This window comes from Rissa tridactyla, chromosome 7, assembly GCF_028500815.1.
Source record: "Rissa tridactyla isolate bRisTri1 chromosome 7, bRisTri1.patW.cur.20221130, whole genome shotgun sequence".
Taxonomy (NCBI): Eukaryota; Metazoa; Chordata; class Aves; order Charadriiformes; family Laridae; genus Rissa; species Rissa tridactyla.
In genome coordinates this window covers 30256806-30275318 of record NC_071472.1, presented here as the reverse complement: position 1 = coordinate 30275318, position 18513 = coordinate 30256806, and the positions used below count along the sequence as shown (strand labels likewise).

The 18513-nt window shown below is 42.0% G+C and overlaps 1 protein-coding gene across 1 annotated transcript; it reads right to left on the bottom strand.

Moving 5' to 3' along the window:
* Positions 1-5604: 5604 nt before the first annotated feature.
* On the bottom strand, positions 5605-17506 carry CD28 (CD28 molecule). Its single transcript, XM_054210044.1, has 4 exons — positions 17322-17506; positions 10662-11015; positions 10261-10376; positions 5605-7366 (listed from the first exon to the last, which is right to left on the bottom strand). The coding sequence occupies exons 1-4, from the start codon at positions 17467-17469 to the stop codon at positions 7226-7228; spliced, it is 759 nt and encodes a 252-aa protein (XP_054066019.1). The 5' UTR covers positions 17470-17506; the 3' UTR covers positions 5605-7225.
* Between the last annotated feature and the right edge of the window lie 1007 nt (positions 17507-18513).

The window sequence follows — 18513 nt, the reverse complement described above, 5'->3', positions numbered from 1 at the left end:
GCATGAATTAAAAAAGAGCATTTGCCTTCTCTGATCTGCAGATGTTTTTCTCTCAGAAATGCAACTTCTTTTATTTGCAGGTGGCACCCACACATCTCTTTCACTTGCTGTCGATGATAATAAAGGAGATAAACAACTGGAGCTCATGCAGTTAGACTTAATCTTTGTATGTCATCATCACCAAGAAAAGCCACAGCAATAGGAAAACAGAGCTGTTTTCTGCTGCTTGTTTCTAACTGACATTTTTTCACCAAGTTGCTCATGTAACCTATGGACTCTTTGAACTGCATTTTGTGCCTGCTATCTTTCACAGTTGTGTAGGTACTGCCATGCGGCACTGAGCTGCCGTACATATATCCTCCGCCTATACCCCAGTCTTCATTTTGCCTCTCTGCCTCAGTGGTTTGAAATCAGATAGCAGAACTACAACAGAAACTCCTTCACAAATATTGATAGAAGGGTAACAAGAGAGGAATACTCTGATTTTAAAACCTTATACTGCTGGTTAAATGTAGCATTTGTAAGTAAGCAATCATTTAGTTCAGAAAGGAGAAGAGGCAGAAATAAGAGTATTTTAAAAATCTTTTTTGGTTAGGTGTATATGCATGGTTATTTTGACCTAAATCTCAGGAAATAACCACAGAACCTTCATCCTTCCAAGGGCTGCTTTTATTGGAGGAAATTCACTAGAGCTGCAGCCCAAACTAATGCATTTCTATAGTTGCTGGAGACAAGCCCTGGAGTCACTTAACTCCACTTTTCCTGCAGTCAGCTATTCATCCATCCTGCCTTTCCAGCCTGCTGTGGTTTGCTTGGCCATCAACCTTTGAATATAATTCACTGCTTTCATCTCAAGAGTTTCCTGGGACGCAACAGCACACCCAAGTCCACACAAAAGACCTAACCTGGCTTTCACCATCAATGCAGCTAGTTTCTCATTGACACATAGCAACCTGTGCAGTAAAAAGTACTTCTTCAGGAAAGAAGGACTAGGATGTTTTTAATACTGTTATTTCTAGTATATGGCCAGGGAGAGGCAGAAGTCTGCTTTGTGTAGTGCATCCTGCAGCTGGTTTGTTCATTTCCATTCCCTGAGGGACTATTCCAGAGTTTCACTGAAGTGGTTTCAGAGTGGTTTCTCCTTTAACCCCTTTTGCTTCTCCCATCTTTAGTGGTGGATTGCTCCATCACAGCGCTGGACTTGAAAGTAGTGTCAACTTTGTGTGTCTGCAGCAGGGAGAGAGGTTATTCCCTTGCTGTCCAATTTTGTATCTCTCATACTTCTTTGTTGTTGTTAAGATAAAACATTGGCTTTGTGTCAGCATTCTGCTAATGAGAGAAAGAGCTACATGGGTTAAAGCTCCCAAAGGCAACATTCCACCATGGACTTCAGCCTCTGTCCCTGGGCATCAGGAGCTGATGACCTATGCAAACAGAGAAACAACTTCCTTTCTCCAGACAGTTTTGATTCTGATAGGGAAGGCTGAGAAGCCCAGGAAGAAATCCAAGCAGCCTACTTCACAATTTTCATGAGAAAAAAAAAAAAATTCAGCTCTCATCTTGACCACTGGTGTTTGAAGATCAAAGTAGCTCAAGGGCTGTCACAGGCAGCAAGCATAGCAGGAAAATTAGTTCATTCTGACTCACAACAGAGTGATCTAATTTAGTGGGGCACTGACAAGGCTATCAGGCATTAATTTAGCTGTTGTCTAAGTTAGCCTGATTGATGGTTGTGTCCTGCTACAGCCCTCTGTATGAAGCGCTTGAGATGTCACTCGGACTCTACCTGCAGTGTCACCGAATGCCTACTCTGACTATACCTGGAGCCTCTTACTGCAGCCCTGCGCCCAATGCAAGGGAGCGGACCAGCATCTTTTAGCAGTCTATGCTTAGATTAGAAGGCAAAGTCCCTGCGGGCAGGGAAAAAAACGCAATTGTAATTAAAGAGCCACTCTGGTCACACAAGGGGGCAGAAGAGAGGCTGGATAGGAAAGCTTCCTTCTGGCGTTTCCTGCCTTTGATTTCTTAATTTTGCAACCTGATCTCTTTTCTTTTAAGGTACTTTAGTATGTAATTTCTTAAGCTTCTTTATTTTAGAGCAAAAGGATTTTGTAAAAAGGCCATTTGATCCTCCTACCAGATTGAAACCACTATACTAATTTCCACAGAACTGTACTGTTACAAATTGCTTGTTTGCATCTTTGTTTTTGCTGGTTAGGGAGTAATCTTTCCTGACTGAAAAACCAGAGTTGCTCCAGCCCATGAGAACACTTCAACCTGATCCAGAATAGTTCCCTTGAAGGAATAAAAAGCCAGTGAGGCAAATTAGTGATGTGGCCACATAATGATATGATGGCTAGGAAAACTATGGCATTTGAAAATTCCTCGTCATTTCAATGGTCAGATGAATAAGATGGAGCCAGCTCCCCAAAACTGAAGTGCTCCTGGTAAGTTTATGGGTCCTGAAAATAAAGTTTCTTTTCGTTTTTATTAACAACAAAAGGAGAAAAGGTAAGAACCAGTGCCCTGATCCTGGAGATCCAGTAAAAAAAAAAAAAAAAAAAAGAAAGAAAGAACCACCATGAATTTGAGACCATTCAACTTTTTCTCTCTTTGAAAACGGGTTTGTATGAAATTGGCAGCCTCCTAATACTTTGTTAGCCAAATTGGCTGCATCAGACTATCTGCATGCCCCTGAGGCTGGAATAGCAACATACTGTAATGTGATGCTCTAACAAAAGCACCTAATTGTGAAGAACAATCCATTTGCATCAAGATAAGCAGCTAGTAATGTTTCTCTCTTACAGCCACTTACAGACACTGACTTTGGCTACAAATTACTGCCTAGTGCTCTTTTCAGCCTTTTGCACTCTTTATTGGACCTTAAGAAAGCTGATGTTGTACTCATTACCCTAACCTGTTTTCTGGTTAGTGTGAGTGACTAACAAAATTATGTCTTAGTCTGTGATTCATCTTGAATAAAGTATTTTCCAGTCACACAGCAAAAGCGTTGCTGAAAGCGGAAAGATTTGATCTTTAGCACTGAAGCCTTTGCTTGTGTACTCCTAAAACTCAAGCTTTTTGTACCATGTTACTTACTAGTATCAAACATGCCATCAGCAGCCGAAGTTGCTTCTGCTGTCAGGGCATGTCTACAGGCATAATGAAGTTGGCAATAGCCAAAAGCCTGCTATGCACAGGAAATGAAACATACAGGAATTATACGCACTGTGGGAAGCACGTGGTGTGTAGGATTCCCACATGGTTGTTCGGCACGACTGAAAATCTGAAGATGATGGGAAAAATCAGGGGATGAAAGACCCCAAATCCTTCGAACAGAAAATGAGTACCTATCCAATCACCACATGGCTCCAATCTCCTATAACAACTCCTTACCATACAAGACAGTCTTTGTAAAGCAAGTAACTAGTCAGGGGAACACGTGGAAGGCTGCACAATGGTGCAGATTAGCAAACTGAATGGGTTCCTGAACTGCTGAGTCCAGCATAGAAATGAAAGTAAAAGACATCATATGCAAAGAAGGAAGATGTGATATTGCTTGACAGATGTGCAGGGTTCATGTTTATAGCTGCAGAAGAAAGAAGAGGTATTTTGAAAAATCTGATACAGGAGGAGGATATTTGAATTTGGGGGATTCAAAGCTGAGGAACATTCGAGAGTTTTTGGCTTTAGTAAACCTGACAACCCCAATGGTGAAGGTTCAAGATACTGCAAAGATAGCACATGCTACCTCCTCGGCATTCATCTCCTAGGGGCTTGGTTCCTGGAAGCATAGAAAAGCCAGGCTGTTGCTTTGTGCTGTGCTGGAGACGTGCAGAACAGGAATCAGCATGCAGTGGGCTGGAGCTGCACAACCCTTGGTTGACCCCTTGCAACATATGTTGATTGCAGTTCAGATATGATGACTGCAGATCAGATGTTCGTTTGACACTGAGATCCAGAAGTAGGGGAAAGGAGGATGAAAAATTAAATCATTGTTCAGCAGGATTATATTTGCATTTGAATTAAGACCTGCGTGCAAGGCAGAAAACTCTATTGGTGTCCTGTTGCCCTCCATGAGGGCCAGTTTCCGAGTTTGGAGCAGCAACACAGGGAGGTTTCTCTTTACATCATGCTGTAAACAGCATATAGATCCCAAAGGCAGGGCCAGGGAGGGCCAGGGCTGTCCTGGCATGTTTTGCATTGCCTAAAACCAGATGGAATAAATTAGGATTGCTCTGTTTGTCGTATATGCTAATCCACACATGCAGAGCCAGACTCTAGGCTTAACTGGCTTGCTTCTCTGCAAACACTTTCCTTTAGTCCCTTACAGTGGTGGATAAAAGGTATTTACTGGTATCTTATCTCCAACAGTCTGTAATTCGTGTCCCTACAGTGTTTTAATGTAACAGCGATATTCATTTTAACACAGTGCTGGAGCTTGTCCTGTCCTGGTTCTCCTCATTTTTTTCTTCATAAATTTAGGATGTTTCCCTGTATCTCCCTTTCTTTTTGGTCAGTCAAATGAATTAATACCCGTTCCAGATGTTCCAGGACTTACTTTCCAGTATCATGTTCTGGGAGCTATCAGTATGTTTTAAATATGGAAATTACAAAAGTGTTAGGGGAAGGAAAGCAAATTATACCGACATTTTCTTTAGAAAGTAATACTTTCCTCTGACTAGCCTCAGGGCCAAGGCATTTATTCAGGATTTAATTTACTGTATCTATTTAATAATTTTAAAAGGAGATTGCAAAAAGTATAATGAAACTCTAAGGAATATAGATATCATGAAATAGAAACGTCTATATCTAAAAATACACATATACAGTTTAAACAAAGAATGTTTATCCTGTTTTATGCTTTTGATATACATTTGTCATCTCACCTTACCTTTGCACTACAAGATGTGATTTTTTGCATCGCATTGTAATCAGAGCACTTGTTAATGTTGGGTTATACAATGACAACACCGGTAAATTGAACGGAGCATGGCAAGACAGTGCTGTATGGAGATGGAGGACTGTGCCCAGCCTGCTGCTCTCTGCCATGATCATCCACTTCTCCCCTCCAAGTCAGGAGGGAGGTGGCAAGGTGTTAGCATCCCCTCTCAGTCAGTGCCAGCAAAGAAGGCCAAGCTCGGACCGCCATGGGTCCTGCCTGGCTCCATGCCCTCCGCTCCCTGCACGTGCTCCTCGCTGCCTCAGCTGTAGAACAAAGGCGCAGCAAGAGGCTTTTCAGGAAAAGAGAATAAAAAATGTATGTGGAAAAATGTCAGCCTTGGGGGGTTTGTGCATGTGGTGAGGGGAAAGGAGAAGAAATAAATAAAAAGACTTTGTTTTGAAGTTCTTCAACCCAGTCATGAGCTTTTGAGTTTGCTGAACTGACCCAGAGCAAAGCTCTCGGGGCCTGCTGGCTCTAAGACCACAGTCCTGTGCCAAATGCACCGTGTTGCCTCATGGCAGTGGGCGCTCAGGCCAAGCTTGCCATTAGCATTGTGGGCCCTGCCCTGGCAGAGCTGTGCCCGGCTGGGGGAACAGCAGGCACCTCACCGTTGCTCAGAGGTGGCACAGCACCCTCCAGGAACACGGTCCATGGCGATATGACTCAGAAGGAATGGTGTGGGGCTCAGTCAGCAAACTCAAATAAAACTTCCAGTTTGGAACTGCCAAAGTTTTTTTCTTGGGTTAAGATGTCAAAGCAGATTGTTGACACACTTCCACATCTCTATTTTTGTCATGTACCCTCAAAGAGAGAAAGAATAGTCTTATCCCAATTTAAAGGAAAGTAAGTGTTGTACATCCACATCTTATTTCAAGGCGGGAATATGGATTTATTTGTCATTTAATTGTTTGTTCAGTAGTCTCTATAAAATAAACCTCATTCTCTTTAGTATGAAAAGAGATTTTATGCCAAGACAACCCCAATTACAGTTTAGGATGTCTTGTTAATGTAAACATGCTTAATTGAAAGAATGAAGCAGGTTTTGCTGAAGTCTTTGTCCTTCTCCGGCATGGAGCATTCCTGAAGAACATCTTTAGATAGAAAGGTAACCTCCAGTTAACACAAAGTTCCTTGAAGTGCCCAGAGCAGTCCTTCCAGGCAGCTGAACACTTGCAGATCCAATTCACCTTGGTAGGAATGAAGGACCCTCTCACACCCCCAAAATTGGGTGCTTATGGGAAAAAAAATTCAAGCGATCTCTAGTTGCTCATAACTGGACCCAGATTTTCAAAAGAGCTCTGGTACAACCTAGGTGCCAGAAGATGTGCATGAATTTTCAGGAGGACTCAGCAGAACGCCTTTTGGATAGAAAAAAATTTCAAAGATTAAAGTAAAGCTCTCCTCAAAATCTGACCTCTATGTCTTCTAATGCTTCCCATATGACTTACGTTCCCTCACTGTAGGAGGCAAACAAAACAGAAATGGGGTTCTTCATGACAACAACAGATCTTACTTCCTCTCCTGCTTGTCTTGATTTTGTCTTCAGGTTGATTACTTTCTCACTCTGTGGAGTTGCTTGTTCGTGACTTCAAATGATTTACAAAGTGTCCAGCATAAGGACTCACATGTTGAAGGTTTAGTAGTTTTCTATCAATCAGCTTGATTTGTCCTGGCAGCCCATTGTTGCCATAGCCTAATAGCTTGGATACCTTCCGGCTGACTTTTCCATCTTTCTTTCAAGCATGTGTTTTGAACTTCAAACTGTGCCCTGATCTTGTAGGGAAGAGAACATTACCTTTTTTTTTACATTTTGCCACATTTAACAGCAGCAAGGGTTTCTGAGGATTAAACACACAGGAAAGGAAATTAAGGGTTAAATCTAAGGCAGCAGTTATTGGGAAAGGTCAGAAGTTCTGGTTCTCCCAACAGCTGAGCAAAACCACAAGTGTTAGGAGGAGATCCGCTCTGAGGTCTGATGCCATCTTTCTGTCTTACCCACTGACAACCCTCAACACAAGTTGTATCTCATTTTTGCTTGTCATGTAGAACAATCCTTTTTTACTTCCCTCTCCCCCATCCCCCCTTTTCCTGCTTTTTTATGTTTGTTTGTTTTTTCTTTTAGAATATTATATCAAAGTTTAGCCAATACTTGCTATGGTGTAGGTTTCCATGATCAATAACAACAAACATGATGAGAAAATGAGCAGCTGTCCTTCCATGCCCAAGAGCAAGTGTCTGCCTAGACGCACACGAGGCTACTGGTGGGTCAGCTGGTGGGTATCACGGCTGCCAGGACCGATATGCAGTGTAGTCTCGTGTTGGCGCATAGGATGGGTAACCTTTGTTCTTCTGGTACGGTGGGTGCCGGGGTGTCATGTTCATGTAGTCACTCTGGTGGTACATATTCTTTTTGGATTTTTGCTGTGGGAGAAGGGGGAAGAGAAGTGGGAAAACTTTTCTGCAATTAGTCTGCCTCACCTGGCACGCTCATTCAAAAAGGGAGAAGAAGAAAGGGAACAGGGTTCCTTTGAGCAGAGGGCTTTTGACTGTTAATAATGGATTTGATTAATTTTCCTTCTTTGAATTAACAAATTGTCTCACCCAACTCTCATATTAACTGGCGACAGTTCTGGCCCTAGGTCCTGGTTCAGGGAAGTAGTCATATTTCTAAGGCAGCCTCAGGTTTAAATACATTTACAGAGGAATTAGAACACATGTTCTCATAAAATAATCTATGGAATTTTCCCAACCTGAATGTAGGTGTCCAGTTTATCTGCTGAGAGATTTACAGTGCTAGTTCTCCAGGTAAAGGAATGCTGCAAACCAAGGATACAAACTGATGCCTCTCACCATCAATTCTCAGCTGTGGAATGACTCAGCAGAAGCAATATAGTCTGAGAAGTGAAGGCTGTCCTCATTTATTAGGAGGAAAAAAGAAATTAGCTTAATTTGAACAGAGTAAGAGCAGGAAAAATCAGCCTAGGCTATGTGTATCATGGCTTGCCTACCATTTACAGCAATAACACACAATGTATATGTTGTTCTGATCTTTCCTTCAAGGGGCAAAAGAATCAGAGCTGATATTAATCTTTTATCTGTCTCACTATCTGGGCTTCAAAAATCTCAGTTCTACTGTTGAATTCCTGCCATATAATGCCCCTATGAGACAAGGGAAGCATCCTCTCTTTCACAAATGGGAGCAGCAGAAGACAGGTGAAATAATCACAGAGGAAATTTGTGGCTACAGCAGCATTTGAACCTCTGACTGCTGCAGGCTGGGCACAAGGTTAGTGGTTTTGTGTAGCTTAAGGTTTTATTGATCAGGGGCTAGGTAAAGTGCTTCCATGCTTTTTCCTTAATACTGATCATACCTTCTTTTCCAGTCTCCTTTTTACTCCTTAAGTTTCCTTCCTATGTACATAAATATTTGCGTATGCTGAAATGCACTTGTGATGCTGTGGAATTGGAGGATGTTTGTATTAGAAAATCTGATGGCTGAGTTATGCTGTACATGCAGAGTGGGGCAGTTACTGTGAAACATTTTAAGCTTTTTTAATATTAATGTCATATATATGCAAGATGTTTAACATAAGTTACATACTGCTTAAGCCATGCAATGCGGTTGATGCATGTAAATCATTAGATAAAAAACCTTTACCTGTATGTGTTTATCTCCATAATATAGCATTTTTAATTCACCTAAGAGGTAATTTTGCACAGGAGAAAGACATCTTGCTAGCATGAGCGAATGCTGGACTGTTACAGGATCAAAGACTACTACCTTTGGAGAGGAAAGCAGCTTTCCTCCAGGGAAGGCACTGTGTGAAAATAGACAAATCTTTAGCTGCTTTCAGGAACTCAAGTGAAACAGGCTTGCCATGGCTGTCAAGTATCATATTTTAGGACCTTTTTTTACAATTCACAATGTCACCTAGGCAGCTGTATTTATATTCAGCAACACTCTAAATCCATCCACACTCTGGGTACATATTATCAGGGGAATACCACCACCAGCAGCGATAACAGCAGGTAAAAACTGATGCAGCAAACAGCACACATCGCAATGCAGCCTTGTCACTCTTGCTAGGGGCAGACACGTTAGTACCAAAGTGTGTAGTCATGAGGTACCAAACAAATATAGCAGCAAGAAAATGGTTCCAGTTGTAAATGATGGATTCAAAGCTACAGTATCTCACCAGGGCACAGCACTGTAACGCCAGCAGCTGTTTGCTGTAATCCTCTCAGCTCTCCTACGAGTCAGCCTCGACAATAAGGCACAAAGACCACTTAACCTGCCTCTGTATTTTCCTATGGCGATGCCCCATTTGATTGTTTTCCATCAGAAATAGCCATATATTGAGCAAGTGTATTTTTGTGAAACACTTAACTGATCTCAAGCTTCAGCTAGCACTGAGAGTGGCTTTCTGTATACAGGCAACATTTAACCTGTCAGGGACTCCAGGTTCTTTATAAAGGCTACCTCGTAAATGTGTTGAAAATTGCTATTTAACACCAAATATACAGGGGAAAGGCAGAGTGCAAGGAACAGAGCTCTCTAAGGTCATTGTTCAAGTCTTTCCCATGTGGTGTAAGTAGAGTAAATCAGCTCTGGGAGATCACGATCCTAAGACTTGTCTAGTAAGATGTCCTTCCGCTGCCTCTGCATCATGGCTCACTCTCTCTTTACTCCAGTAGGCAGAACTGGATGTGACCTGGGCCAGCCGACTCTCCAGAAAGATTAGAAAGCAAAAATAATGAGCCATAAGACTGTATCAGCTTTCTTAGGGTTAATGTACAGAAGCAGACGAGGGACTGCTGAGATCCCCGTGCTCCTTTTCTCTTGCAGTTGAGCTGACAGAAGTAGTGGGTACTTGAGGGAATTGCTGGATAGGCACAAGACATCGGTGCAGGTGTTCTTGGGCCAACTGAGGGTTCCCTAAAGGTTGTTTTGCTGTAGGTGAGCTCCTAATGTCAGTATAGTCTCAAAGGGTTTTGCCAGGAATCCTTGTACTAGATTTCCCTGACAGGGACAACTGGCAGAGCTAGAGACACTGTGCTGGTGTTGCTGGTGTGCAGGACATTACTGTTAGCTTTAGGACTCTACTGCAGAGCTCCAGCTGCCCACCAGGAGAGCATTTGGCATTTCAACTCATGTGGGGCATAGCATGGGTGTGCATATATAGCTGGGGTGAAGAAGCACTGTGACCCTGAAGTGAGGGGTGTTGGTGAGTTTGTGATAAATGTGGCAAGTGTAGCCTGAGAAATGAGCTAGGAACAAAGAGCATATAGAGCAAAGGGAAACAGTAGTTTCTTACCCAATAGTTAATAAAAACTGCTGTTATTAGCATACTGTAGAAAGCAAGAACTCCAGTCACTGCCACCATAATCCACAAAGGAATTTCAGACTGAGGCTGTATTTGGATGGGTGTCTCTTTAAAGAAAAGAACAAAGAAAACTTTAAGTACATGAGAGCAAAAACCTCAATCTCTGCTTATTTACTCCTTGTTCCAATGTGCCATTTATATTAATCATCCCTTTAAGATGTCTTCTTCAGGACATCAGTTGCAAGAATATGGTTTTACCAGGCAATCCAACTCTTTTTTTTTTTTTTTTTTTTTTTTTTTTTTTTAAGGAAACCGACTGCCTCCAGTAGTCATGTTGGGAGTGTGTAGGGAGGATAGGGAGGATACTGGTCTACAGAGATTTCCCGGCTTACCTTTCACGTGAATGATGGTCCCATTGCTCTTCTCATTGTAGACATATGGGGGTGGATACATGACCTCGATTTTGCAGAAGTAGATGTCAGTTTGGCTGGCACTCATATTCCAAAGACTGAAGATTACTTTGTCTTTATCATGAATCCCCTGGCAGTTGAATTCTTTATTTGAATTACTGCTAGTTTTGGTTGTATTCCATGAAACAAAGCAAACTTCAACTGCGCTGTCCGTTCCTTTGTGCAGCGAAGCTCGAAATTCCTTCCCTGTTCCATTGTATGTGTAGTTGCAGACTAGAGTTGCAGTTTTGTTAGTTACAGTGAGCAAAGGGCGCTGAGAGACTAAAATCTTGTTTTCTGGAAGGGAAGGGAGGGGAGGGGAGAGAGTGAGAAAAACACTTGTTTATAAAATACAGTATGAGACTTCAGAACCACACATCTTCCCGTGCAACTCTTCTCCATATCTCCTCTCTCCTGCTGACACTCCCTACTAGGCACTACGTAACCACCAAGCTCCAGAAGCAGTTTCTCACAGGAGTTCTTGTTGCAGCAGCCCCCCTCTATATAAATAATTATATAGTCATGAGGGGAGACTGTGAGGTCAAGAGTGTTTTTCTTCAGAGTTAGAACACTAGTACATGAAGTGGCCCATGTGATTAAGATTTAATGTCAGGGCTCAGTGGGCTACTCTGTGTGTGTGTATGTATAAGGCCACTGTAGTCCATCCTTTCCTTAGCAAGCAGATTCTCTGGGGGACATTATGGAGTGAAAATACTGTGAATTAAATGCTTAGTTTAGCAGTCAGATAAGAGAATATTATTTATGCATTTGCTTTTTAATCCAAGGAGGAGACACGAAGAGTTTGCAGGTCGAATTTGATGAACCATTTCAAGGGTTTGGACCTTGGATAATGAGCACTAAAAGCATGAATTGCTATCATTTTAATGTAAAATAAGTAATTTCTCTAGCTAGCAGCTGTAGTAGATTCTTAATCTCTCAAAGGACTCAGGAGCTGACTAATTTGACACTGCATTGGCACTTAGCACTTGAATGGCTTGCAAAAAGACACATCACACAAAGGTAAAATTCAATTTGTATTGACCGGACTGATACATAAACAGGAAATGTTTTCTGACATGTAGACCTCTGTGCTACCATCTGCCAAACAATGAAACTCTGCAAGGACTATGCAGAAAGACGACTTCTTCCAAGAAAATTCATTCTATACAAATCAGGCCCTACTTCTCAAACGATGATTCGTAAGTAAAGAGGAAGGGAGTTCTTGCCAGAACTACAGACAGCCCTTTTGTGTGTGTATATGACTGCGTAAGTCTTCATGCAAGCTCAGCTCATATAGGTCTTAGTAGCCTTTTATAGATCCCTGAGAATTGCTGTGGTTGTGAGAATGACAATTGTATCTCTTGTCCTCAAAATATGCTGCAAAATTTATATTATTTCTACTTAATCCATGTGAGAGACTTAAAAAAGGCTAGTCAGGGAAATGGAGTGGGAAGCAGGCCAGAGCCAGAATGCCCAGCAACAAGAATTTCACCATGTTTAACAATATTTAGGACCAAATGGATACATTTAGTATGTTCACACCTGCACGAGAAGATGGAGTACCCCAAACTCTTGAGTAGGATACTCCTTTGGGATGAATGCGATACAGAGGGTAAAGTAAACACAGAGAGATGCATGAGATGTCCGGGACTAGTGGTAGGGTGTGGGCAGTAAAAACAACCCACGGCTAGCAAGTTCTCCAGTTACCAGCCCAACCCATGAAACCACTGAAGTTCGTTTTCTCACTGAAAGCCTTAATTTACCAGCCCTCTCCTCTCATGAGAGCAGGAAGATATGAGACAGGGAATGCTCTACTGCCTTGTCTTTAGCAAAGAAAGATTATAGTCCATCTTCCTTCTGTCTCTTTGTTCAAGATAGCATGGAGGGTGGAGCAGAGCTCGTCACGGCTCTGAAATTCCATGTTTTTCAGGAAACCCAAACACTGTGAAACTTTGTTTTGATGAAGGATGAGTGTTTCCAGGCTTTCCAGCAGAAAGAGACGCGTATCTTGGAATCCTGATACTAAGCAGCAGATTAATAACAGACAGGGCAGGTTTCTGCTTGAGGTGCTGCCTGTGGTGAATTTTCATCGAAATGAAGACATTTCAGCAAAACACTTCAGTTTCATCGAATCAGCATTTTCCGACAAAGGCTCTCACATAGGCTTATAAGGCGTTCTAGTAAGGGGTGAGGTTTGGATTCCACCCCTTTAGATGAGGTATTTGGTCATATTATTTTGGCCAGAAAATGGATCTTTGGCCTAAATGGCAATGTGCAAGTCTAAGTCTGCGTTAGAATTGTTCTACCTTTACCACAGCAGAATTCTACACATCTCATTTGAGACAGAGTTTATTCTTCTGATTTGCACTGTAGCAGTGCCCACCACTACAACCCTGATTGTCAAAGGGACCGACTACACCTTCAGAAGAGACCTTTTCTGTCTCAGAGTTTACAACCAAAATAGGCATCCCGGAACAGACACTTGCAAAAGCATAACACTTCAGAAAAACGCTTGCTTGCTTTTCACTGTAAGTACTTAAAGAAAACTAATGTTTATTGCTCAGCCTGATCAGATTTCCGCTATGGCCAGAGGAAAGACAAAGAACACTGAAAATCTCATCACTGAGGGACCACCTTAAAATGTTATTCTGATTCATCTGCAGACCCCTATGATTTACCCCCACCTTCTGCTGTTGTTAGCTAATCTGAATTCCTGATGTTTAGTACATAGCTTCATGCCTTGAGCTCCGCTATTTAACTACAGCTTTGGACTATTTATGTCCCTGCCATGGTATTGTGCTAATTGGCAAACAGTCTCTTTTGATACACCCACCTAAAAAAATAAGTTCCTTTAACTTATTTCCACCTCTTGGATTTATGGTCCAGTCTGTTAGCCTCGGCATGCAGGCTGGATGTTGATAACCCAGCCCCATACTGCTGATGTTAGGATGCAGGCTGGCCGAGCAGTGAGAAAATGTTTATTTATGGATCATTAAATGAAGACTGCTCCTACATGATTTAAGCTAAGCACCCAAATCCATTTTCAGAAAGTGGGTCTACTAGTTCAGATCTAAATTGATGGAGGGAGATCTTTTGGTTTTCATTTATAGGAACTAATTAGCACCACATGAATTGGCTGGACTGCGATGCCAGCAGGGACAAGGCAGGCTTACCCCACAGGCATGTTAGACAGACCCTGTTCTCATCCTCCTCCTCCGGGCTTGGATTTTCTTTCAATTGAAGGAAGTCAATCATGCCAAAATGTGTATTAGTTTCATGGAGAAAACAGAGTAAGGCCAAACATCCTTTACTTCACTTGTGATCTGAATAGGATTTGATTATATTCTTAGTAGGATCTGGACCATTCTGAGCAAACATGGGCTGAGGCTGCTTTTGCCTTCACAGAGGCAGTTTTTCTTGTAAGTGTCGCTTTGGGTTTGTTAAAATGGTGAAACTCTGAAACATTTAGTATGTGTTTCCATTAGTGTATGCTTTCCCCTAAATAGGGTTATGATTGCCATTTCCAGAGCTGTGTTCAGTCATGCTGCATAGTAATAAATATCTGTATCTTGGCCTTACCCAGCCAAGAAAATGGCAGTTATGAAAAATCATTGTCTACAGTTTCAAAAGGCTGTGAAGTCTAAAAATGTAAAATCATTTAAGTCAGTTTGCACAGGCTGCAAGGTCTCTCAGAATCTTAGGATTTACATGCAATAGTGTGTAAGGTCTCTAAACATTTGTTAAACTTTTTATACCTTATTTGTCATGCTAGACATTTGTTAAAATCACATGTGAAGGTTTTTTGCATCATGAAAAAAAAAGCCATCCATATATAATATCCATAAAATACTGACTCTCTAATCATGGACCCCTGATGCAAGCAAAACTTCATTGAAGTTTTGTTTTCTTTCTTTCTTATTTGCCAAGAAAGTGAAATAGAGACGACAAAGTATGGAAAATAACTATTTTGAAGGGGTTTTTTTCCAGAACTTTCCATGAATCATCATCAGCTATTGGAAAAAATATTCTGCTAAAAATATTTTGTGCTCTCCTTTCTTTCGTTTCTATGCCAGTTGACTTCAAGAAGCTATTTGCCAGAGCAAGGAATCTGGGATAAGTTGGGATTTCTATAAGCACAATGAGGAAATGGCTCACTTAAGTCCCTGGAGGAACAGGGGAAAACCTGAAGGGAGTTTATTTAATCCACAAACAGAAAGCCACACAGCTATGTTACAAACAAAGCTCTTCCATTTTTGCTGATGATCTGTTGTTCAATCACCTTTACTCTTCTTTCCCAGGTACAAGGGTCTTTCTCTTTTACTTTGGTTTTATGTCACCCAGCTGTGTGCCTAATGTGCAGCTGGAGGGATCTGCCCCTTCTAGCCGTTACAGACGTGCTTTCTGCTAGTCTTTCCTACTTCAGTGTGAGTACTGCAGGAAGCATAGTACTACATAAAGCCCAGGTGACACTCTTACTTTAATCAAACTCTGTGCGAGCACAGGGGTTTTTCTTGTCAGTTTGTGATATTTTTTTATTTTTTTTAAAAAACAAGAATTTTTTGATGTCATCCTAATCTCAGCTAACCATAAACCGTCTGCATTCTGGTAACCTTAGTGGGCTAGAGGTTGATTTTTAACACCCAGAGACCATAAGCCAGAAGGTTATGCGCGTAGTAAAAAGATGAGGTAATTTGTGGTATGCTGCAGTGGGAACCCACTTATATTACTTATTTCACAAAATACATGGGGCAGGCAACTTGATCGTTGCTTCTCTGACAGACCATAGCAAGGTAATTATTTTGCCAACAAAAAGGTGGGGAAGACAAACTTTGTAAATGTTAGTGTTCATGCAAAAGGGAAATGAACAAACTGATCTTTAAGTCCCTTTCCGTGACTCAGATTCAACCTGCAGCACTCGCTGGTAGTCTAACAACAGCAGAATGGGACAAATTCTGTTGTCTTCCCCAAAACAAAACACCTGAGGGCTATACTGCACTTTGTGTCTTGAGGAAATCCTGCAGGGTTTTGACCTGCCTTAATGTTTTCCATGTACTAAGGATCAATCATCTCAATCAAAATGAAGAGAAGAGGTGGAGAAAAGGTACGGGTAAAAGATGAGAGCCCTGAGAAGCAAGTGACCTCATGTGCTTCTCTTCAAGCAGTTGAATAGTCTCAGTGAAGCTATTAAGTCCTTCATGCAAAACCAGCGTTTAAATGTCTGTAGAGTCATGGCATAACCCCTGTGTCTGATAACCACACACTGTATTTTATTTTGTTGCAATTCAAAGGAGTTGCTTAAAAGCTGTACACACCTCATGGAAATGTTTTTAAAACTGTTAACCCATGGCTGATACTTATGCCCTCCTGGGGATCAGTGCCTTCTCTGACAAGCCAGGGGCCCACTGTGGAAATAATTATGATATTGCAAACAAAGAATTATAAACGTGGGCAAAGGACAAGGAAGAGAAAGCCTATGATCGTTTAAAGAAATGTAGATCATGGTGTCATGCAAATTACAATGCCTTCACTGAGGAAAAGAATTATAGAAAAATTAGGCAGAAATAAGGAAAAATAGATTCAATAATATCTCTCATATTAGAAACTCTTTGAAGATGTTCTATATGTGAAAAGTTTTGTACTGGAAAACAGACTTTTTTTCCTCTCTGTAAAATATAAAACACTGATATTTGGAGAAGACCCAATAACAACAGTTCACAGGCCAGCGGTTTGAAAAATTATCTGTTTTAAGATTATCCTAGAAAAAGCCCTCATCCCTTGCTTTGCTTTGCATTTTGTCGTACTCCTTGGAAAGACGTGTTAGCTCTGAACATATGAACACTGCATCAGCAAGACAACACCCAGGCAAAATACCCTCAGCCACATCAACTGAAGGTTCGGAAAGATTCACTAAGACTCAGGATTTCAAAATCACAAACAGACATTTTTTGTTGTTGAAGATCTTTTCGGAAAGAAGCTAGGTATCTAGTAAGTATCAATAAACTACTAAACAATGCAAAATTCAGAAACTCAGCAATTCCCATCCTCCCCTCTTTGAGCTCAGTAAGCAACTCTGCTTTTGGTCCTTTTATTTGCTAGTCCTGTGAAGATGTGAGTGGGCTCAGCTCTGCAGCCCATCACACCGAGCCAGGCCGTGGTGGGACCTGGAGCTTTGCACAGGGGACTTGGGGGTGGTGGAGAGGCTGCCCCAGGAGAGGCACTGGCACCAGGTCTGCTCAGCCCCCCTGCCCCCCGAGAGAAGGAACTTGTGAGCAAAATTTGTAAAGGCTGGGGGGAAAAGGTGAAATAAACCCTCTGCTATCTGTGCATGCAATTTCCAAATGCATCTAAAGAGGAGTCAAATTCAAAGAAAGCTCTTGGGTCTTATCTTGGAGGGATACTTGTGGCAGGATAAAAATCAGCCTCTTAGTTATATCAAGTTGATCCATGTGCAGTCTTAGCAGCATGCTCTGTCTCTCCCCTTTCATCCAAACACAGAATAATTTGTGCAAAATCAATTCAAAGCTAGACCAGACCTTCTCCCTCCTGATGATCAAAGTGAGGAAAAGCAGTGGAAAGGATTGAAATGTGGGGGGGTTTTGTTACCTGTTACATCAGCAGTGGGGATGAAGCAGAGCACCACGAGGATCCCCAGGAGCATGGTGCTAATGGTGGGCCTGACGCCTTGTCCCCACCCCCTGCAGGAACTGCAACGTCTCCCAGGTCCCTGCAGGCACCAGCCTTCCTTCCCCATGGGGCCAGGCTGCACCCTCGGCTCCTCACACAACTTCTCTCCTCCTCCCTCTGCAGCACATGACGCGCAGCCAAGTGAAACCACTGTAATGGCAATGCTTGAACAGGAAGTTAAATTGTTTGATGACTTTAGCCTTAGGAAGTCACTTCTGCAAAGCTCAGTAACTCCTAAAAGGTAGTGGAAGCTCGCCTTTCGAAATAGAGGCTCTCATCCCTGTACTGCAAGACGTGTGCTTGTGTTTGGGGCTCTGCAGGGTTGCTCCTATCAGGGAGAAATGGACTTCCCTACAGGTACCGCGCCGTTTCTTTACCAAGAGTAGGTACAGACGTACCCTGTTCCCATCATCATGGTAGACGCAAACAGCAGCTTCCAAGTTCCTGGTGGCCAAACCCGACCCCTCAGAAAGTTGTGTGCTCAGGAAGCTCCATCTCTCCTTACTCCTAGGAGCAGAAACTTTTCTCTCTTGGCCTGCCATCTTGCTTCTGCCTCCCTTCCCAGCCCCTGGGAATGCTGACGTAGTTTGGCAGTAGATTTTCTATGTTTGGTAATTTTCATTTTTCTGCAACTGCTTGTCGCCTAAAGGCAGACACAACAGTGCAAGAAATAGCAACCTGGTATACCTTCCCTTTTTGAAAAAAATCCCAATTTACAAATAAGCACAACTGTAATCCAATTGACATCTAAATAAAAACAGCATGCAGCAAGCACACTTCTCAGTGCTTTCACTAGAGGTCTTATTTAAAATTTTTCTCTTCAGTTCACCCGGTAAATGTTCACTCTTTGCCCTGCAAGCTCAATGTCACCTCTCCCCTTGAAACAGCAGGATTGTGAGAGCCAGTTAATGGTATTTATAACTGTGAGGAACTCTGATTATTAACTATTTACTTTTGTCCACCAAAGTTGAAATATTTAACTATATCAATGCCTGTCATTATCTGTGATTTATTTGAGAGAAAAGGGGAGGCGTTTAGCAGGAAGACTTTCAAGAAAATTGGGCTGTTGTAGAAAAGGATGAAGAGCCATGAGCTGTTCTTCCTTTTCCCT